Genomic DNA, 22,271 nt, shown 5'->3' on the forward strand with positions numbered 1-22,271 from the left:
TCAGCGCACACCTGCACCTTGTCCCGGCTGATGCCTCCCAGTATATATAGGACTTGGGGGACGATTTGTCCTCCGCTAGATCGTTGTTCTTGATGCCTCGTTCCCGCACTCCTGTTTTCCTGACTTCTGCTCTCCGTGCACCGACCCACGCCTGTCCACTGACCACCCTCGTAAGCCCATCCATACTAGTACTTCGGATTGTTTGGACTGTCTACCGGATCTCAGACCTCGGACCGAATAAAGGTTTCCTCCGTACTGTCTGCTGTCTCTGGAGTCGTGCATTTGGGTCCACCCTTGAGCCCCGTTTCGTGACAAATATAAGAGGATAAAATGCAAAAATAAGAGGCCGCTGTTAACATTTTGACTTTCAGTTTTCTTTGACATCTGCAGTCCAGTCCACATGATGTGGTAGCTTCATTTAATCTTTTCACCAGCCACTTAATCGGTCTCAACCTCAGTCTTTCTTCTTTTGCATCGTCCTTCCTATATTCCGATTCCACTGCACGTACCTCCACAATGTTTGATGACAATAACCATCACAGTTTTACTATCAGTTTTGTGCTTGAATGTAAGCCTTATCTGTGTGCAAAGTTCTATTTTCCACAAAGATCGTGTCTGGGCTAAATGAGTACAATTATTACAATCGTCATTGTGAGCTCTTTTCTCAAGAAATAATAGTTAGAAGGCTCATACTGTACGTGTATGAATTTAAGTGACATCCCATTCCTAATCCACAGGGTTCAATCCAATGTTGGTCCACCCTTTGTCACAATAACAGCTTCTACTCTTCTGGGAAGGCTGTCCACAAGGTTTAGGGGTGCGTTTATAGGAATCTATGACCATCAATCCTGAATCAGATTTGTGAGGTCACACACTGATGTTGGATGGCTCTCAGTTTTTGCTCATCCCAAAGGTTTCGATCTGTTTCGGGGCAGGACTCTGTGGAGGCCAGTAAAGTTCATCCAAACCAGAGTTTTTCATCCATGTCTTCAGGGAAATCGGTTTGTGGACCGCTGCACAGCCATGTTAGAAATAAAATAGCAGTTCCCACCAAGTTGGGGAGCATGTCCAAAATATTGGCTCCTGAGTTCCGGTGAAAAGAACCCTGAAAAATTCTGCATATCGAGAGCTTTGAAACAATACATTTGTGTGAACAGTTTGGGGATAGCCCCTTCCTTTTCCAACGACGGTGCACCAATGCACAATGCAAAGGACCATAAAGATATGGAAGAGAGAGTTTTGGGTGGATGAATCTAAAGTCCTGATACTTCAGGGGGAATTAGAGAGCAGACTGAGAGGCAGGCCTTCTCATCCATCTCATCATTCACTTTGTTACCTCATAAATGGTTCACACACACCTGAACTTTGTGGAAAGGCTTTTCAGAGGAATTAAAGCTGTATGTGCGTTCATCTGAGATGACACGCTGTGGCGACCCCGAAAGACATAAAGGTGGAGCATTATCATATGACTGTAAATCTTATTGATTAAGAAGGAGCTATCACTTCAGAGGATGTGTTTGTGGCAATATCCTGTAACTTTGGTTTCATTTAAATTGTACTTACTCTTTTCTTTGGTATTTAGAAACAGTGTTTTTTAAAACAAGTGTTAGTTTTGTTGCGGGATCTCTCAGATCTGTTTTACCCCTTTTGCCTCCCTTTCTTTTGACTTTTAGCGTGCAGATGAGAGTTTAACTATTGACACCACCCTGCTGGTCCATTTCTTCGGGAAGAAAGGGAAGGCTGAGCTCACTTTTGATGACTTTTATAGGTATTATTCTGTAGCTTGCATGAAGCCTGCAATGGCACCATTACACTTATTTACACCAACCATTTTCAAGTGACTTTTTCATTATTACATTTTTTTTAACATTTCAAATGAAATCTATCTTAGCTTTTTTTAAGATATATATATATAAAATTATTATTTTTTTTTTTCAGGTTTATGGACAACCTCCAGACTGAGGTCCTGGAGATTGAATTTCTGACCTACTCCAAAGGAATGGCCACCATCAGTGAAGAGGACTTTGCCAAAATCCTCTTGCGCTTCACCAATGTGGAGAATATCGGTGCCTACCTTGAAAATGTTAGACACAGCATACCTGATGAAAAGGTATACAGTATTGGTTGTAGTGATGTCTGCTTTAACAAAAGCTGTGTCCCAGTAGATTCCTGGTGTGTTGTACTTTGAAGCACAAAACTACTGTCCCTAAATTAATTGCTTTCTTTTATTTTGTGACACGTACTATTTGGTAACCCATATATCTATACTGTACCGCAGAACGCACTCAATATAGAGCACAGGTGACATTAGTAAAGTCTAAAAAACTGTTAACAATTTACATTTTCATTGCTTGTGGAAGCCGGACTCGCCTGTGTGGAGTTTCCATGTTATCCCCGTGCCTGCGTGGGTTTTCTCCGGGCATTCCGGTTTCCTCCCACATCCCCAAAACTTGCAACATTAATTGGACACTCTAAATTGCCCCTAGGTGTGATTGTGAGTGTGGTTGTTTGTCTCAATGTGCCCTGCGATTGGCTGGCAGCCAGTTCGGGGTGAACCCCGTCTCCTGCCCGTTGACACCTAAGATAGGCTCCAGCACTCCCGGCAACCTTTGCGAGGATAAGCGGCTGAGAAAATGGTTGGAAGTTTGTGGAAGAATTATAGCAAATGTAGGTCACCAGATCAACTGGACCTTGTACCTTTTCTTTAAAAATAATCAACTGTATAGTATCCATCCATCCGTCTTCCAAACTGCTAACCCTCACTGTAGTCACAGGTTTGTCGGAGCCTATCCCAGCGATCTATGGGCGAGAGGCTGCGTACACCCTGACCTGGTCGCCAGCCAATCGCTCGGCACATAGAATCAAACAACCATTCACAGTCACGTTCGCACCTATGGGCAATTTAGAGTCTTCACTTCATATTTTTACAATACAATTTTTGTGAGAATGTATTGAGATACATTTTTAGCTTTTGCTAGCAGCAGCAGCAGCACATTTTCATTTCCCTCACAGAAGAGTTTCATTTATTCTTCCCCTGTGAGTGCTGCTGCCTCCCAGCCATGAATGGCACCTGAAATTTCCCACCACTATTTCGGCCTGCGGCTGTTGTCGCTCGCGACACTTCAACACTTTGCTGCTTTGCTCGACCACACACCAATGTATGCATGCACACATGCTGTCAGGCCTTTTTCAAATGTATTCGTATCCCTGGATGTGTCTCTTTATTTATGTCAGACAAGGACTGAATGATTGAATGTTATTTGGTCATATTTACAGTATTGAATTTCATCAAACAGTTGTTTCAAATAGAATTCTACCCTATCAATTTGTTCATATGATCATTAATTTCCCAATAGTTTCCTATTCACAGAGGGAAAAGTTTAAACAGCCGGTCACTTGGCAAATAGCTTTTTACATTACCGTTTTGGTATGAGCAGGTGTTTCAGCTTTCGTTTTGGTTTGTTTAGAATAGATGTTACTACAATGATATGCCTCGAATACTATTAGCTGCATGCTTGTTTCTTTTGGTGTTACAGGGAATAACCTTTGATGAGTTCCGCTCCTTCTTCCAGTTTCTCAACAACCTTGAGGATTTTGCCATTGCCATGCAGATGTACAATTTTGCATCTCGCTCCATCGGACAAGGTTGGGACTGAGCTATAAAAACTACACTGTTAGATGTTTGATAAGGTTCTTAAGGGTTTTTAACTTGAATTTGAACTTGGCAACAACGTTGCCAGTCAGAAAAAAAAATAGAGCGGGAGGTGAGTGCTGTCATCTGAATTGGATTCTAGAGACATGCACAACTTGATACATGATAAACCAACACCAGCTGTCAATCATTCCAACCATCCATCCATCCATCCAGTGTCTAAAATGCTTATCCTGACAAGGGTTGCAGGCGTGCTGGAGCCTATCCCAGCTTTCTTAGGGCAGGAGGCGGGGTACACCCTCAAACAGTTGCCAGCCAATCTCATTTCAATTATTCAACTACTCACTACTACTACTACTACTACTCACAATCCCGACCCCCCGGCTGTGTGGAGTTTGCATGTTCTCCCCGTGCCTGCGTGGGTTTTCTGCAGGCACTCTGGTTTCCCTCCACATCCCCAGAACATGCGACATTAATTGGAGACGCTAAATTGCCCCTAGGTGCGATTGTGAGTGCGGCTGTTTGTCTCTATGTGCCCTGCGATTGGCTGGCAACCACTTCAGGGTATCCCCTGCCTCCTGCCCGATGACAGCTGGGATTAGCTCGAGCATTCCTGCGACCATCGTGAGGATAAGCGGCTCAAAAAATGGATGGGTGGATGGAAACGCATCCCGGGAACAATATTGTCTCTAGTTGCAAAGGAAAATTCAAGATATGAAAAGAAACAATGGGTGCTAGATTCGCAGCCCCCAAATTCCACTGAATGTAAACATCCTGTATCTTGGTTTGTGTGTCGCGATAGAGCTGCTCTCCCACTGGCTATCGCCGTAACATCTTTCTGGCATCCCATTGGCAAGGGGGGATGTCCATCTTTACTACCCAGGATGCTTTTGTATTTTTTTGGACACGCAAGTGTCACCGAATCACACGCTTTTACATAATGTCACAAACTCGCGCACATTGGAAAAGTACTGTCCAAGTTTTTCGGGAGTGTTTAGTTTCTGTTTTTGCAAGTTTATTCATCTTTCCTCACCATGGGCTCCAAGAAGCTTTCGTGGAGTTAAGTGGTGTGCGTGCGTCCATTTGTATTTATGTTTTCTCTCGGCTGTGAAATGTTTGCCCCAAACGCCGACCGCCACAATGCCTTTTGCTTGTCACTCACACTTCACTTCGCATAGTCGCCCAATGCCAACGGTAAATGAACATATTTTTTATTATTCTTTCCACGATGTACTTTGAATGCTTATTTTTGGCGGGGGGGGGGGGCTTGGATTGGCACAGTGGAAACACCACAAGTGTATACAAAAATGTGCAAAAACCACACCAAAGAAATTAATGACCAGAAAGAAAGGAGAGAAGTACCACCCCACACAGGCATGCGAGGACTTCGAAATGCCACACAGCTCATCAGAACTGCACATATATGTAACGTCAGAGCGAAAATAAGTCACATATTCAACAAACAACAAGTAAACATTCACGTTACATTAAACTTGTTGGCTCAGGAACATGAAGGATGCATGTCTTTCTTCCAGTTCAACAGCCCAACGGTTCACGACACAGTGCATGCTGGGAGTCACCCGACTTCTGCTACAGGATAGAGTAACGTCAACCAAACTCCCGTGATGCACTGGAGTCTCGTTAAATACCGTATAGTCACTTGAAAGTATTTTGTTGTATAGCATGTGGTGAACGATTGTAGAATTTATAAGAATGTCTAACAGTGTAGACTTAAATGCGCATGTGTTCTGGCTCGTCTTTAGAGAAACTCACAGAATGTTTGTCTTTGTCAGATGAGTTTGCAAGGGCAGTTTATGTGGCCACAGGTCTGAAGCTGACACATCACTTGGTCAACACTATCTTCAAAATCTTTGACGTGGATCATGATGACCAGCTCTCTTACAAGGAGTTCATTGGCATCATGAAGGACAGGCTGCACCGAGGTGCCAGGGTGAGGAAGTCTTTACAGTATTCACGTGGCACGCAACAATGAAAAGATGCACGGTTACTCATTTGATGCTTTGCTCAATGGCACATCAACAGCGCAGTGGAACCAAATCGCCATCTTTCCAAACGTGGGTCCTGCTGCCTGAATTATCCTAAATAGGCCTCTTGAGACACAGCCATAACTCGAAGCCCAATTTCTCATGGCTGAACAATTTCAACCCTATACTTCTTCTACCTGACATTAAAATATAGTGTATTGTATTGTATATTCCTGGGTACACATAACTGTTTTGGTCTGGTTCTCAAATAACCACCAGTGGTTGTTGGCTGGCGAGCATTTTTTTTTTCATGACTCACTGACTTCACTGGAGGAACTTGAGTCCATTTGTCGACATACATCCTTTTCATTCCTCACATTTTTATGCACTAATAAAGGATGATTTTTTTTTTTTTTTTTTTTTTTATTTTGTGACTTTGTAACTTTTTCCGGGCGCTATGGTGCTCAGCTGGAAAGCGTTAGCCTCACAGTCCTGAGGACCCGGGTTCAATCCCGGCCCCGCCTGTGGGGTATTTGCAAGTTCTCCCCGTGCCCATGTGAGTGGAAGTGGTGAAAATCTCAAGAGAAATGGAAGCACATCGTGTCCACTCCACAAAGGTGCTTTTAGAGATGAAACACTGCTCTCTAGTGGTTTTATGTGATGAGTCACCAAAGTAGACCCATCAACGTTGTTCAAATCAATGAATCCAACTCACATTAGTTCCAGTTATGCTGTATAATTCGTGTCCTCGTAGTATGGCATCACTGTTATTGATTGCTAACCACTTCCTGTCTTTGTCCTTCTTTCTTTCTTTCTTTCGCCATTGTCTCTTATATTGCTGCAACATCCTCCGCCAAGTCATTCAACCCTGCATTTTCCTTGTCCCTTTTCACGACCTGATCACATGATGTGTTCTCAGGGATATAAAGCGATGGAGCGAGCCGTTTCCTTTAGATCCTGCTTGAAAAGAGAGCTGGCAGGCAGATAAGTAAACGCAACAAGTGTATCAACTCCATGTTTATTGGTTTTAAATACACACATTTCCGTGTTTGCATTTTAACTTGTTCCTAATTTTGAATGCGATTGTGACACCTTGACTCAATTAAATATACTAATATAAAAAGCATGAATAAGTCTTCACATTTCATTTGACATCTGTCTGAACATGCCACACTTTGCTGTGTGTTCACTAGGTGAAGGTTCCGTGTCGCACGTCCTTTCCCCCGCCAAGTTGTCCTTGAGGCCAAGAGACAAGTGAATTGATCCGGGCTGGAAAAAGATGTAGCAGATTCGATGAGGTTCGAAGGTGGACAACTGGACACAGAGTTTTTTGAATTCAAGTCCAAGGATGAAATATACTGAAGGTTCAGGAGATGAAAACGTCATCACCTGCAGTGCAATTTATACACAGTGAATTGATACCTTGGCCACAGTCATTATTTATGCGGTATTTATGTTGTTATGTTTGTACTTACTAGAATGTTTGCATGATTGTCATGTTGCCCGTTTCAGACCATTTGTTTTATAACTAATTTGTTCGCTTTGAATCCCTTTTCTGCTGTGACTAGAGAAGAGTAATGTAGGTCCTCCCTGTTTCATGTTGTGGGAGCATTTCAATTGTTACGTCACAAAATACCACGAACACAAATTTCATTTGCATTAATAAACAGTTAACATGTTCCATTCCTCCGTGTACCATATACAGAGACGAGAATTTTCCGCGGATTGGCGGAATTCCGAGTTTTTTCAGATGAAAATGTCATTGTTGTGAAACGTAGATTCGTTGAGAAAAATTGACTTGACGCGGGGCGAGGCTGTGATCAAGACCGGCCGCCAGCATCAATCGGCAACTCTCGTCGTGAAATAAGTCACTGCTGTGAGAGCGGAAAACGGCATTGCAAGCTGTTTACGGCATCAAATTTGGTCTTAAAAGGACGACAACATTCCGATTTCCGGCAGCATTTTGGCGGTATTTCGTGGGTATTTTCACTCTGGTGCGAACATTTCCTCGAGAAGCAGTCTGTTTACTACGGTATACTTATAACTTATAGATATACGGACGCATATGTTATCTCGCGGTCTGCGCATTTGCCAGTATGGCCAAAATCTTGGAGCGAAAAGATGAAGATCGTGCCAGGGAAATTGATAAAAACCACGGGGTAAAAAAAAAAAAAAAAAACTGTTTCAGATGGACATGGCTTGAAAAAAAGTGTAGACAAACCATGCAGACAGGAACGAAACGGTATCAACGTGTCTAACTGAACACATACAAAAAAAGTGGACGTTCCCAGCAAAGTGCTGTGCACTTATCCAGGAACATATCCAAACCAGGAAACACAAAGGTAAGTTGGACGTAAATTCCTCAATTATTATACAATTGACAACTGCGAATACAATTAGGCCTATCTGAAGCACTGGCCCTGGAGATCACGCATTTTATCGCTCACTTTTATATTCCATGATATCTCTCTCTTTCTCTTTCTTTCTCTCTCTCTGTCTCTCTCTCTCACACACACACATACACAATTATTTTCCTTTCGTCTTGTCCCGTTTGGGGTCGCCACAGCGTGTCATCTTAGATGAACGCATATTTGTTTGACACAGTTTTACGCCTCAGTGATGAACATTTTCCGCCGATCGGCGGATTTCCGACTTTTTCAGACCAAAATGACCATTCTCGAGATAAGCGCAGATCCATTGAGAAAATTTGGGTGGTGGAAGGGGGGGGGGGGGGGGTCGTGCGCCTGCCTCTCGGTGGTGGGCTCCGAGTTACAAGTTCAGCTTCGTGCCAGCACAAGCACGACTATCATATGCCGTTCTAACATGCTCGGTAGTGTAAATATTACACATTAAAACTTGTTTGCGGCAGATTACTCGGTTGGACAACAGAGTTATGCAGTATAACGATCCAATCGTGTTAGTGGTTAATCGAGTTTCGCCATTGCCATGTACGTGTTCTCGGTTGTCAGAAATCGCAGTGTAACTTGTTAGTTAGCTAAGTAATGGAGCGTGGGACTTAGATAGCGCCAACTGAGCGACGGTGTGTTCAAAGTTTTACCATGGCGAAAGTGTTAGAAAAAAAAAAGGATGAAGACGAGCGAGGGCAATCGACAAGGATGCTGGAATCCTGGAATCAAAAACTGTTTCAGACGGGCATGGCTTGAAAAAAGTTTAACCGTGCAGTCACCCCCCCTTCCCCAATCGACAGACATTTTCAGTCTTTTTCCAAACTGGTCATTCTCATCCCTGAAGACTGAACTGCGGGGGGTTCGATCACGTTTTTGGTTTGACACCTCACACTGTACCTGTTTTCTGACTCGTGTGTGTTCCGTGGTTTTCTCAAATGAGCGATTTTCTCTCTCTAAACGTTGGTAAATACGGCACGGCACTTTGGCGGAAACCTTCCTGCTTGAGCGGTTTACTGTCGAAACATTGTAGGCGTCGCACAGTGTTATGGTGTCGTTGACGCATTAACGCTAAATTGAACCAACAGTGCCATCTGAGTCACGGCAAGTGTGTAAATAGGTATTTTGCTTTTTCCTAAAGTTTTGCCTCGGCGTTCAGCGTCACAAATTTGTGATTTCGTTCAAAATAACGAATCGTATTTCATGCCAAAATCGCGCAAAGCATTCTGGGGCTTATGTATTTAGAATGTGACTCGACGAATAGTACGTGAACACGTCCAAATTCATTTTGATTGACATGAACGTCTTTCTGTTCTCGTTTTGTTTTAATTTTCTGGGAGACATCGCTTCGTGAAGCTTGCACAAAGCTAATTCCGTACACGCCCTCTAAGCGAAAACAGTAGTCTCGATATTGAGCTGCTCTCGTCGCACGGTGAGCTGGCAAGACTATACTTTCAGGGATCATTTCTATAGTTTTTGACTAGTGAAATGTGTTTCTAAAGTGTTTGGTCGTGCCAACCACGATGACGAGACGAGATATTCCTTTCTGAGCGTGAAGCTGGCGGGGAAATTTGATTCTTTCATACGTTCTCCTCCATTGATGAACGTTCGTTACTTCCTTTCGGAGTACTGATGGAAGGAATATGTTCAGAGTGGTTAGCATCATTTCAACGGAGCAATGTCAAGCAGTGTTGATTGTGGGTCAATGGAAAATATCTCTCCTGAACTGCAATTGCTTTCGCGAGCTTCTTCCATTGAACAAGTAAAGGGGAGTCACGTAATTGTCAGAGTATTCGGAAGCTCAATATGCGGTTCAGCAAGGCAACAAACGAGTTCTTTGAACTTGAGAGAGTTCAGACTCCGTCTTTTCCAGTCAATCCTGTCTCATCTGATGAGATTTAATTGTAAAAATGCGAGAATCACACTAGTGCTAAAAAAAAAGTACTGGTTCAGCTTCTATTGTACGGTACGTGTTCCAGTATGACCATATGTAGTCCATACATATATATCCAAAACACGGTCTGTTCGAGTTCGCTATGTTTTTGGGTACGTGCAAATGTCAAAGCGTTTGTGCGCGCATTGTGGAATGCAACGCCAAGGTTGGACATGCGCAAAAGGTGGCAGTAGCGTTGTGAGATGCGCAAGAGACCGGTGGAAACGGAAGTCCGGTCCGTGTGTCACATTCGACGAGACGACCGTACTTCCGGTCATGTTTGCGTTATATTCTCAATCAAACAATTCCTTTCTCTTAAAGCCGGTTTGGGTGGTGAGTACACGTCTTGGTATCGATGAGCGCACTTCCGAGAGATGCTCTGGGGGTGCCGCTATGCATTGTGGGTATCCATTGCTGTCTCCAGCCAACCTCAAATTGTGAAATGAGAAGCATGTTCACCCAAGAATTTGCACCGTTGCACCGTTTGACCTCGCGTCCGTGCTCGGCCTCGCCTGTTTTGCGTGCGGTCGGTCACGTGCTCACGATGACACCGTCGCTTGACACAGCGTGCGCGTGAATGGGTTGCGTGCTCGCGCCGTACCAACTCATACTTACCTGGCAGGGGAGATACCATGATCAAGAAGGTGGTTCACCCAGGGTGAGGCTCAGCCATTGCACTCCGGTTGTGCTGACCCCTGCGAATTCCCCAAATGTGGGAATCTCGACTGCATAATTTCTGGTAGTGGGGGACTGCGTTCGCGCTCTCCCCTGATCACGTGTCAAGAAAACTATCGCCGAAACTCGAATTTAAAGTAAGCCATGATATCCATTGTTTATTGTCCGAATCGGAATATTCAGTATTCCGGTGATGTCGACCCAAGATTATGAGTTCAGATTTATCACCCGCCCGTGTGGGGTTCATGTTCACCAAAGGTCGACGCGTTGCTGTATGGTAAAGCCCAATCGGCACCGACAGGCTGCTCATTGCAAGGCGGATACAATTGCGTCATTGGCTTCCAGCACATGTGCTAATGCTCACAATCCTTTGCGTCAGGGCACTTTATCAAGTGGAAAAAGCCCGAGAAGCCTGAGCGTTCATAAATGTTTAGATTGTCTTTTTGCGTCTACGTTTACTGGAGTTGAAGAATTATTCTTTGAATAATTTTGAAATACAGTCGTGAATGCCGCTGGTGAAAAAGGTATGCCGGGCAATAAAGTAGCTCCTTTCAACGTCGCAACGGCAGTTTACTCTTGTTTCTCTTCATATCGCATAAATCTTTCGCCTTTTACTAAAGATTTCCGTGGGGAGGAACAACAAGAGTCTATCTCAATTTTTTGATGCTCTGCGAAAGTGGAGCTGCTCTTTCACTGTGAAGAACAATTCATTGAACAATGGTGGATATTGCGCAATCCGCGTCACTGACCAATCAGAGGCCAGAGATCTGCATAGACCAATCTCAATTTTTTGATGCTCTGCGAAAGTGGAGCTGCTCTTTCACTGTGAAGATCAATTCATTGAACAATATCGAGGCTTGCTCCACAATTGACCCCTCGGTGGATATTGCGCAATCCGCGTCACTGACCAATCAGAGGCCAGAGATCTGCATAGACCAAAGCCCGTTTTTTGCTCCCGCCATTTTCTCTGACAACATTGAATGGTCCAGTATAGGTTTAGTTAGCGTTTTATCGCGCATTTGGGTTATTTAACAAAAAATATGGTTAAGAGGTGTAGTCACGGACTTTGTAATCGTGACGACAGGTATCCTGAAAGGCGAGTTGGTGGAGTTCGAGTCGTACCCTTTCCAAAACCGAAGACCCAGTACGAAAAATGCCTTCGATGGGTCAAACTTTGTGGAAGACCGCATGATCAACTGAATCCATCTAAAATCAACCGGAACAAATGCTTGCACGAAGGTATGCCCTATATTTGATTTTCAATACATGTCTCGTATAAATGAATTCAAAGTTCTTCGCTAGCATAACACTGCCGCGTGTGAATGATTGAATGAAATCAGAAGCATGGCGTCTCTCTCAGTTAAGAATGTATTGTATTTAGAATCTATAATATATCGTTGATTTGAATGAAATCAGAAGCATGGAGTCTGTCTCAGTTCAGAATGTATTGTATTTCCAATCTATAATATATCGTTGATTTGAATGAAATCAGAAGCATGGAGTCTGTCTCAGTTCAGAATGTATTGTATTGTATTTGCCATTTTTACTGTTTGTCTTACGTCAGCGCACGTGGCGTGACGTCACTTCAGGAGGCGCGGTTAAGTGCCGTGTACGGCGGGGTCAATTCGTGTCCCCAGTTTGCCAAATGCAGCCAGACTTGTACAAGAGGGTCCTACAGAGAGGTCTCAACTATTTCGAAATGATATGTTCATGGAATCAAGATTTTGGACAGGAGCAGGACGCAATGTCAGAGTGCGGAAGCGGAAGGATGCCGCCTGTCAAAATGGCGATCGAAGCGGAAGGATGCCTGCCGCCTCTCAAAATTCATGTTGAAATACAACAGGATAAAATTGTGGAATCGTACTGCGCATGTAAAGCGGGGTGAGTACTTTTTACCTGGAAGGATTATGAGTAATATCATTGTCGTCTATAAGTGAGTTAGGTTTGATTTTTCTACAAATGCATTGAAACAACGGTGATTAACTCAGTCAGTACCGTCGTCACCAGATGAAAAAGTTTGACTTGGCTCGTAATCGAACCCTGTGCTCTGTCTGAAAAAGTCTGACGTGATACAAATAGACGGTTCTCTTGCATGACATTGCGCATTTACCTATCACCAACCCGACTCGTCGGCATAAAACATTACACACGTCATTCAGCAAGTCAGTGACACGCAATGCAATCAAACTCAAAGTCGATACTTCTCCCTCGTACGGGAGGCCTTCAGCAAGCTTTAATCTAATCTATCGGAGACACTTCGCCAACTGTGTTTTAGGCTTTGGAAGATTAGTCACCCGGGCCCCTTGTAACCTAGCAGGATATACATCTCGTCAGAATTGCACGTTCCCCAAGGGCATCATCTGAGGACCATTTTCTTCCTGACATCAACTTTTCAAAACGCACGCTACCGACAAACATTGTTGTTTGTGGGACATGGCTGCGGGAGGGGCGGGACAAGCTCGGGGTTGGGACAATGCGGCTATCTGATTGGCTGTTATTGTACGTGTGATTGACATGTCGGAAAGGTCCATTCTGATGAAAGAGATCCTGCTGGGTTGCAAGGGGCCCGGTTGAGTCATACAACTAAGTGTGGACAGTATCAACACACACAAGGCTGTATCTCCAATGGTAAGCGAGGGAGAGGTATCTTCTCTGAGTTCGATTTCATTATTATCAGTGCTTTCTACATTGCATGAGAACAACTTTCACTTTGTTAGTGTATCAGTGCGCTGCTGAATGAAGTGTGTCATGTTTTATGCCGAAGAGTCGGGTGAGGGTTACGTAAATGCACCACGTCATGCAAAAGAAACGTCTATTTGCCTATTTGTGTCGCATCGGACTTTTAAGACAGGCCAAGTCCCAAGCCCGGATAAACGCAGAGGGTTGCGTCAAGAAGGGCATACGGCGTAAAACTGTGCCAAACGTATTTCAACTTTCCTCAAACAAATTCCAGAAAGGATAGGTCGTGGCCCGGGCCAACTACGCCCGCCCCTGGCACTGTTAATCGACAAGGCGTAGGTAGAAATTCAGATCATGTATTTCAGAGAAAAAAAAGAGGAGGAAAGCGACTTGGTCGGCAGAAGAAGAAGAGGAATGCACAGGCCCTGCAGCTGTGTGTAGGGACTTTGAATGTTGGGACCATGATGGGAAAAGCTCAGGAGTTAGTTGACATGATGATTAGGAGAAAGGTTGATGTATTGTGGACCCAAGAGAGCAAGTGGAAGGGGAGTAAGGCTAAATGTCTAGGAGCAGGGTTTAAATTATTTTACCACGGAGGACATGGGAAGAGAAATGGAGTAGGGCTTATTTTAAAGGAAGAGCTGGCTAAGAATGTCTTGGAAGTGACACGAGTATCAGATCAAGTGATGAGGATGAAATTTGAAACTGAGGGTATTACAGTATGTATAATGTGATTAGCGGCTATGCCCCACTGGTAGGATGTGACCTGGAGTTGAAAGAGAAGTTCTGGAAGGAACTACTCAACAAAGTAGTCCTGAGCATCCCAGACAGAGAGAGAGAGAGTCGTGATTGGTGCAGATTTCAATGGACATGTTGGCGAAGGAAAGAGGGGCGATGAAGAAGTCATGGATAAGTGCGGCATCCAGCAGAGGAACTTTGAGGGTCAGATGGTGGTGGACTTTGCAAAAAGGATGGCATTGGCAGTGGTGAACACTTATTTTCAGAAGAGAGAGGAACATAGAGTGACCTACATTAGGGGAGGTAGAAGCACGCAGGTGGATTATATTTTGTGCAGACGATGTAACTGGAAGGAGGTTACTGACTGTAAGGTAGCGGTGGGGGAGAGAGTAGCTCGGCAGCATAGGATGGTGGTGAGTAGGATGACTCTGGCAGCAGGGAGGAAGATTATGAAGGCAAAAGGTAGAGCAGAGAATCAGGTGGTGGAAGTTGAGAAAGGAAGAATGTTGTGTGGCCTTTCGGAAAGAGCTGAGAAAGACGAGATGGACAGGAAGAGCTCCCGGAAGACTGGAATGCCACTGCCAAGGTATTCAGAGAGGCAGGCAGGAGAGTACTCGGGGTGTTTTCTGGTAGGAAAGGGGAGAAGGAGACTTGGTGGTGGAACCCCCAAAATACAGGGGGTCATCCGACGACAGAGATTAGCGAGGAAGAAGTGGGACACGGAGAGGACTGAGGAGAGGCGAAAGGAGTACATCGAGATGCGCCGTAGGGCAAAGGTCGAGGTGGCGAAGGCTAAACAAGAGGCGTACGACGACATGTACGCCAGGTTGGATCCGAAAGAAGGACAAAAGGATCTCTACAGGTTGGCCAGAGAGAGGGATAGGGATGGGAAGGATGTGCAGCAAGTAAAGGTGATTTAGGATAGTGGTGGAAATATGTTGACTGGTGCCAGTAGTGTGCTAAGTAGAAGGAAAGAGTACTTTGGGAAGTTAATCAGTGAAGAAAATGGGAGAGAAAGAAGAGCGGAAGAGGCAAGCGTGAATGCCCAGGAAGTGGCAGTGATTAGTAAGGGGGAAGTTAGAAAGGCACTGAACGGGATGAAAAATGGAAAGACTGCTGGTCCTGATGACATACCAGTGGAGGTATGGAAGCAATTTGGAGAGGTGGCTGTGGGTTTTTTTTTTTTTTTTTTTTTTGACCAACCTACTTAATGGAATACTAGCGGGAGAGAAGATGCCAGAAGAATGGAGGAAAAGTGGGCTACTCCCCATTTGTAAGGACAAAGGCGATGTTCAGAACTGCGGAAGCGACAGAGGAGTAAAGATGATGAGCCACACGATGCAGTTGTGGGAAAGAGTCGTTGGAGGCGAGACTCAGGACAGAAGCAAGGATCTGCGAGCAACAGTATGGTTTCGTGCCGAGAAAGAGTACCGCAGATGCATTATTTGCCTTGAGGATGGATGCTCGTGGAAAAGTACAAAGAAGGTCAGAAGGAGCTACATTGTGTAGCGAGAGGAACTGTGGTCCTGCATGCGCAAGTCTGGCGTGGCGGAGAAATATGTTAGAAAAGTACAGGACATGTACCAGAAGAGTGGTGAGGTGTGCTGTAGGTGGGACAGAAGAATTTAAGGTGGAGGTGGGACTGCATCAGGGATCAGCTCTGAGCCCCCTCCTGTTTGCTGTGGTAATGGATAGGCTGACAGGCGTGTATGTGTATGTATATGTGCATGAATGAGAGGGGTGGAGGGGAAAGAGTGAGGCTCCAGAGAGAAGAGACAGCGAGGGTGGGCGACTTCAAATACTTGGGGTCAACGATACAGAGCAATGATGAGTGCGGTAAGGAAGTGGAGAAACGGGTCCAAGCGGGGTGGAACAGTTGGCGGAAGGTGTCTGGTGTTCTATGTGACAGAGGTGTCGCCGCTCGGATGAAGGGCAAAGTTTATAAAACAGGTGTACGGATTAGAGACTGTGGCACTGAAGAAACAACAGGAAGCAGAAGTGGTGGTACCAGACATGAGGATGTTGAGGTTCTCGCTCGGCGTGAGCAGGTTGGATAGGATGAGAAATGAGCTCATTCGAGGGACAGCCAAGGTTGGATGCGTTTTAGACGAGGTTAGAGAGAGCAGACTTCGATGGTTTGGACATGTCCAGAGGCGAGAGAGTGAGTATATTGGTAGAAGGGCGCTGAGGATGGAGCTGCCAGGCAAAAGAGCGAGAGGGAGACCAAAGAAAAGGTTGATGGATGTGGTGAGGGAGGACGTGAGGACTGCGGGTGTGAGAGAGGAAGAGGCCCGATATAGGCTCAGTTGGAAAAAGATGACACGCTGTGGCGACGCCTAACGGGACAAGCCGAAAGGAAAAGAAGAGGGAGAAGAATTCTTTACATCACGTACACTTTGAATGCTTCTATTTCAGGGAAATGAATATACTTTTGTATTATTCTTTACATGATGTACGCCTTGAGTGCTTATTTTTGCCGGCGAAGTGGGGGCAGTAATTATCAATGTTGGAAAAAAGAAAATAAAAAAAGAAATATAGACACATGAATAGGACGTATGCCTGTCGCCGCGAGATGAAGTTCTTTAAATGGTGTCTAAAATCTCTCTCGCGGTCAAACGTGAATGGAATCATGAACGTAAACATGAGACAAGAAAGAAAATACAGTCGCGACCTTTGGCCTTGTAAGGACTTCTTCAGGGATGGCCACAAAGAAAGAGAAAAATGGGGAGGAAATTATTTATTCATTTGTTTTTAGCTAACTTTTCTCTACTTTCTGTCGGGGGGAAAAAACGGCTTCTTCAAGCCACCGGTGTGGTATTTTGAATCAAAGACGTAAAAAAAAAAAAAAAGAAATTCCTCAAGCCACCAGTGTGGGGTTTTGATGACATTTTCAAAGATTGCTCATGAATGAAAAAAAAAGGAAAAAAAAAAAACAAGCATAATGAGAAATAATAAACTTGTGACTGTTTAAACTGTGTATTCATCATTAGATCACAACACTGACCTTTGACCAGTGTGGCTTTGCTTCATGGAATGAAACTGTTGTTTTAATTGCATTGATATTTCACAGTCAAATACTGCCACGACTGTATTTCAAAATAACTCAAAGAATAATCCTTCCACTACAGTTAGCGTACCCCAAAGGTCTCGTGGTTAAATTAAGACTTTGCAACGTGAGGACGGTGCGGGAGAAAACAATCGGGAAGCAGGGTGGAATGCATCGGCAGGGTTGTGATGCGCGAAAGGCTTCAGTAGTAGGTGGCAGTAGCGTTGTGAGATGCGCAAGAGACCGGTGGAAACGGAAGTCTGGTCCGTGTGTCACATTGGACGAGACGAGTCTATGCTTTCCGTTCAACCCGACTTCTGGTCATGTTTGCGTTATATTGTCAATACAACAACTGCTCTCTCTTAAAGCCGGTTTGGATGGTTAGTAAACGTCTTGGTATTGAAGAGCGCACTTCCGAGAGATGCTCTGGGGGTGCCGCTATGCATTGTGGGTATCCATTGCTGTCTCCAGCCAACCTCAAATTATGAAATGAGAAGCATGTTCACCCAAGAATTTGCACCGTTGCACCGTTTGACCTCGCGTCCGTGCTCGGCCTCGCCTGTTTTGCGTGCCGTCGGTCACGTGCTCACGATGACACCGTCGCTTGACACAGCGTGCGCGTGAATGGGTTGCGTGCTCGCGCCGTACCAACTCATACTTACCTGGCAGGGGAGATACCATGATCAAGAAGGTGGTTCACCCAGGGTGAGGCTCAGCCATTGCACTCCGGTTGTGCTGACCCCTGCGAATTCCCCAAATGTGGGAATCTCGACTGCATAATTTCTGGTAGTGGGGGACTGCGTTCGCGCTCTCCCCTGATCACGTGTCAAGATAAATATGGGAGCGTTCGTGCACGTGACCTATTGTGTGACAGCTGAGAGGGCGGCGGGCGAAGTGCGTCATCGCACGCAACACGCTACTGGGATGAGATTGCTCTTCTGTTTTCACTGCCAAGTTAACTTGAAACACGACAACTGTGATACTATGAAAAGCCCCAAGTAATTATGTCCAGGTCGGTAATGTCGACCCATAACCTTAAATTAAATGTTACAAAACCTTTGCAGATCACCCAACCAGCAAGATTCACGTTCACTAAAGATCAACGCGTTGTTGTCACGCGAAGCCCAATCGGCACCGACCTGCTGCTCCATGCGGGCGGATACAATGGCGTCGTTGGCTTCGAGCGCATGCGCTAAGGCCCACAATCCTTTGTGTCGGGGCACTTGATAAACTTGAAAAAAAAAAAGCGCTCGAAGCCTGAGCGCCGATAAATGTTTAGACTTGCGTTGGAGTACATTAACTGTGGTTGAATGAATGGAATTATTTTTGAAATAGTGGCAGTTTTGACTGGAATACCGTTAGTCAAAACGGTATGCCGGGGAATCAAGTAGCTCCTTTCACCGTCCAGAAGGCAGTTTACTCTTGTTTCTCTTCAGATCGCATAAATCTTTCGCCTTTTACTAAAGATTTCCGTGGGGAGGAACAACAAGAGTCTATCTCAATTTTTTGATGCTCTGCGAAGGCGGAGCTTCTCTTTTACTGTGAAAGACAATTGAGAGAATGCATGAAGTTTGCAGTTCTGGAAGCACAGGCCTGTCCCCTTATGTATACAAAGAGACATATCATCGAGGCCGAAAGAGACTTAGAGTACTTGCGTGTGTACGTGTTCACCTGTGTCTCCTTTCAGTATTTTACCCGTTTAGTTTATTGTTTCTCAAATTGTCCAGTTTAAACATCTCTTCTCTGCCTCATTTCACTCTGTTGGCGACCACAACCCTCTGACTGGTTGCCGTAACAACGTTTAAACACGCCTTCAAAACGGACCTTTCCGACCTGCCAGTCACTCGCACAATAATCTCCAATCAGGTAGCTGCTTTTGCCGTCACGTCCCACAAGCAATGCTGCTTATCGGTCGCGTGCGCTTGGAAAAGTTAATGTTACAAACAAAATGGTCCTCAGATGCGCTTGGGGAACGTGCAATTCTGATGAAAGATATCCGGCTAGGTTACAAGGGGCCCGCGTGATTCATTTTCCAAAGCCTAAAACACCGTTGACGAAGTGTCCACAGTGGATTCAGGCTTGCGGAAGACCGCACGTACAACTAAATGTGAACAATATCAGCAAACACAAGGCTGTATGGTCGAAGGTAAGTGAGGGAGGAGTATCTTCTCTGAGTTTGATTGAATTGTTATCAGTGCTTTATACATTGCAGGAGAACAACTTTCACTTTGTTAGTGTATCACTGACCTGCTGATTGAAGTGCGTCAGAAGAGTCGGGTTAGGGTTACGTAAATGCGCCGTGTCATGCAAGAGGAATGTCGATTTGCCCATTTGTATCGCGTCGGGCTTTTAAAACAGAGCACTGGGTTCCATTACGAGCCGAGTCAAATGAATACACCCGCACACTTATAAAGGCTGCAATGATATTTCTCGTGATCTTTCCAAGTAAAAAGTACTCACCCTGCTTTACATGCGCGGTACGAGTCCACAATTTTATCCTGTTGCATTTCAATATGAAGGTTGTGAAGCGTCAAACCTTTTTGCATCGATCGCCAACGTTTCGCTGTAACTCTGACATTGCGTCCTGCTCCGTCCAAAATCTTAATTCCGTGTACATATCCTTGCGTGAAATAGTTGAGACCTCTCTGTAGAACTCTCTTGGACAAGCCCGACACATTTGGCAAAAAACATACCCCAATACTGTGTGGAATACGCGATAGAGGATCCAGTTCAAACCAGTTATGTTCAGTCGCCTTTTTGGAAGATTGTGCGGCATGGCAACGGGAGCTAAGGGGGATGGGGGGCGGGGGGAGCTGAAGGTCGCCAGTCGGAGAGGTTCCATAAGATAGACACGCCACGAAAATGGATTTGAAGTGCGTGAAAATTTGAACTCACCATAACGCTAACACCTGAGCTTGTTTCTCTGCAACGAGATGGTACCATCTGCGGGGAACGGGAGACAATGACGCCCCAAATGTGTTGCTTCCAGTTTATTCCGTTTTGGTTGCCGTTACTCCAGAAAAATGCGCTTCACACAGATAAGATGTCGGAAATGGCAACAGGCTTTTCACTGCTTTGGTGGCGATCTCCGGGTTGACATCGGGGCTTTCCACTTAGACGAAGCCTTTCTGTCTCAACCGGTTCGAGCTGGCGATGGATTTTTACAAAGTGTCCAGTATACAGTTCAGCAAGGTTAGCCTACATGCCGATATGCGCTCTCGGACACATGTGGCTGCAGAGCGGAGCCCCACTGACGACATGAGGAAATGATGCAGTCATGACTAAATATGGGCATAAGACATACTTCAACCCCCCTTTCGGACTCGAAAGAGTCCGACACCTGAAATGAACAAAATTAAAGAAAGGTGCCAGCGGCGTCATTGTCCGAAGTGCGTTGTGCATCGGGCATGGGGCATTTTCCTCAGGGATGAGTCGAGCTGGGGTGCAGTCGGCTTCCTTGTCGAATGATGTCATCAACGGGTGCCAGCCGGCACTGGAGAAGATGTGGTTTACCGGCTGTCGTCAGGTCGAGGGATCGCTGGGCCTGAGGCGGATCTGGCCGGTCATGTTGATGAGATGTGGAATCACGTGTCCCCCCTTCCTGCAGGATGTACCGCTGTGGCCGTCTGCACATTTAAATTTTATGGGCAGCGATTGAACCCCTTTAAATAGTTATGGTTTTAATGAAAAAAAAAAAAAAAACAACAGGTATGATCTTTTAGAAAATTTGCAGTCTTGTATGTTGGGTAGGACACCATTTATTAAGGGTTGGAGATTTTAATTGCGCATTAAAGGTCGAATCCAGAGGAAATAAAAAAAATATTAAAAATAATCTCAACTCAACAGAAATAAAATAAATTAGCGTCAAAGTCAGTCTCAAGATTTTGTTCTAAATGTCACAGAGTTTCGGCAAGTATGTAACTCCCTGGAATGTGATGTCACGCCAAGACAACATTTAGCCAGAGAGCGAAAAAGCTAGCAAAGATAAGAAGGTAAAGTGTGTTGTATTCGGCTGTTCTGCGTCAAACGCTGACAGAGTCAGCTTATATGAATGACCGAAACATGAACGGACAGGCAAGTTATGGACCAGGTTTGTGAAAGCAAAGCGGGCGCATTGGACTTACAAATCAAAGTGGACAGTAAAATGTTCCAAGCATTTCACGGAGGACTGCTTTGAAAACCCGGCACAGCATTCACTTGGCTCCGGGAGAAAGTAAGTACGTACGTGTTCAATTGTTTAGTAGTGACGAGTATCTACTTCATTTTAAATGGAAGTACAATACCGATGCGGATATTTGTGTCAGCTAATATCCTTATCCGTGTGATGTTTTGGAGGTGACGAAATTTAGACACTGCATAAAGTTTGTGTACTGTTGACGGGGAGGTCTTCCTGACATTCGACTACGGCAGTGCGTGCTTTCAAGTGTTTCAAGTGCATTATGTAAAATACCGGCTAAATCTTTAAACGCAGAATGATACCGAAGGTTTCGATTTTTGTTTTATGCCGGCTCGGTCGCTAGCACAACAACAACAAACCACTCACTGTTGTACGCGAGCAGAATCAGACGTTTAAACGTGTTTGAATTAGATTATTTCGGCAACAAGCATGCAGATTTCTTGAGCCACCTATCAGTCTGTGTTTTGGGTGCGAAGTTCCACGTCAACTTCCTCAGGTCTCGCCGAATCCTGTCATCGTGTTGCACTCATCAACTCAGGTCCGAACATACAGTGAAGAAAATAATAATTTAAACACCCTGCTATATTGCAAGTTCTCCCACTTAGAAATCGTGGAGTGGTCTGAAATTTTCATCGTAGGTGCATGTCCACTGTGAGGGAGATAATCTAAAAAGAGAAATCCTGAAATCACAATGTATGATTTTTTTTTTTTTTGGTATGATTTATTTGTGTGATACAGCTGCAAATAAATATTTGAACACCTGTCTATCAGCTAGAATTCTGACCTTCAAAGACGTGTTAGTCCACCTCCACTCCACGTATTATCCTGAATCATATGCACCGGTGTGAGGTTGTTAGCTGCGGAAAAAACACTTGTCCACCCCATACAACCAGTAGGACTCAAACTTGAGATGGCCAAGACTAAAGAGCTGTCCAAAGACACTGTTGGACCAATCATTAGAAAATGGAAGAAGGTAAACAT

General features: G+C 44.8%; 1 protein-coding gene and 5 non-coding genes across 11 annotated transcripts in view; all 6 read left to right on the forward strand.

The window, feature by feature from the left end:
• Nucleotides 1–7,316, forward strand: part of LOC133505690 (calcium uptake protein 3, mitochondrial-like) — a 37,940-nt gene extending 30,624 nt beyond the window's left edge. For 5 of the 6 annotated variants that reach the window (XM_061828996.1, XM_061828999.1, XM_061828997.1 and 2 more), the window contains 6 exons: nt 1,674–1,768; nt 1,939–2,110; nt 3,537–3,645; nt 5,446–5,603; nt 6,557–6,621; nt 6,828–7,316. In XM_061828996.1, the coding sequence (XP_061684980.1) occupies nt 1,674–1,768; nt 1,939–2,110; nt 3,537–3,645; nt 5,446–5,603; nt 6,557–6,621; nt 6,828–6,834 (606 nt within the window). In that variant the 3' untranslated portion in view covers nt 6,835–7,316. Of the gene's footprint in view, nt 1–412; nt 1,451–1,673; nt 1,769–1,938; nt 2,111–3,536; nt 3,646–5,445; nt 5,604–6,556; nt 6,622–6,827 lie in introns of those variants that run through there. The other variant, XM_061829001.1, reaches the window with a different exon arrangement.
• Nucleotides 7,317–9,484: 2,168 nt separating this feature from the next.
• LOC133506799 (small nucleolar RNA U3) lies at nt 9,485–9,699 on the forward strand. The gene has a single exon (XR_009796621.1). It is a non-coding gene; the product is annotated as a small nucleolar RNA U3 (small nucleolar RNA).
• Nucleotides 9,700–10,582: 883 nt separating this feature from the next.
• On the forward strand, nt 10,583–10,746 carry LOC133506789 (U1 spliceosomal RNA). Its single transcript, XR_009796613.1, has one exon. It is a non-coding gene; the product is annotated as a U1 spliceosomal RNA (small nuclear RNA).
• Nucleotides 10,747–11,220: 474 nt separating this feature from the next.
• Nucleotides 11,221–11,334, forward strand: LOC133506803 (U5 spliceosomal RNA). The gene has a single exon (XR_009796625.1). It is a non-coding gene; the product is annotated as a U5 spliceosomal RNA (small nuclear RNA).
• A 6,433-nt stretch (nt 11,335–17,767) lies between these two features.
• LOC133506790 (U1 spliceosomal RNA) lies at nt 17,768–17,931 on the forward strand. Its single transcript, XR_009796614.1, has one exon. It is a non-coding gene; the product is annotated as a U1 spliceosomal RNA (small nuclear RNA).
• A 598-nt stretch (nt 17,932–18,529) lies between these two features.
• LOC133506808 (U5 spliceosomal RNA) lies at nt 18,530–18,643 on the forward strand. Its single transcript, XR_009796630.1, has one exon. It is a non-coding gene; the product is annotated as a U5 spliceosomal RNA (small nuclear RNA).
• The last annotated feature ends 3,628 nt before the right edge of the window (nt 18,644–22,271 follow it).

Source organism: Syngnathoides biaculeatus, chromosome 9 (assembly GCF_019802595.1).
Source record: "Syngnathoides biaculeatus isolate LvHL_M chromosome 9, ASM1980259v1, whole genome shotgun sequence".
Classification (NCBI taxonomy): domain Eukaryota; kingdom Metazoa; phylum Chordata; class Actinopteri; order Syngnathiformes; family Syngnathidae; genus Syngnathoides; species Syngnathoides biaculeatus.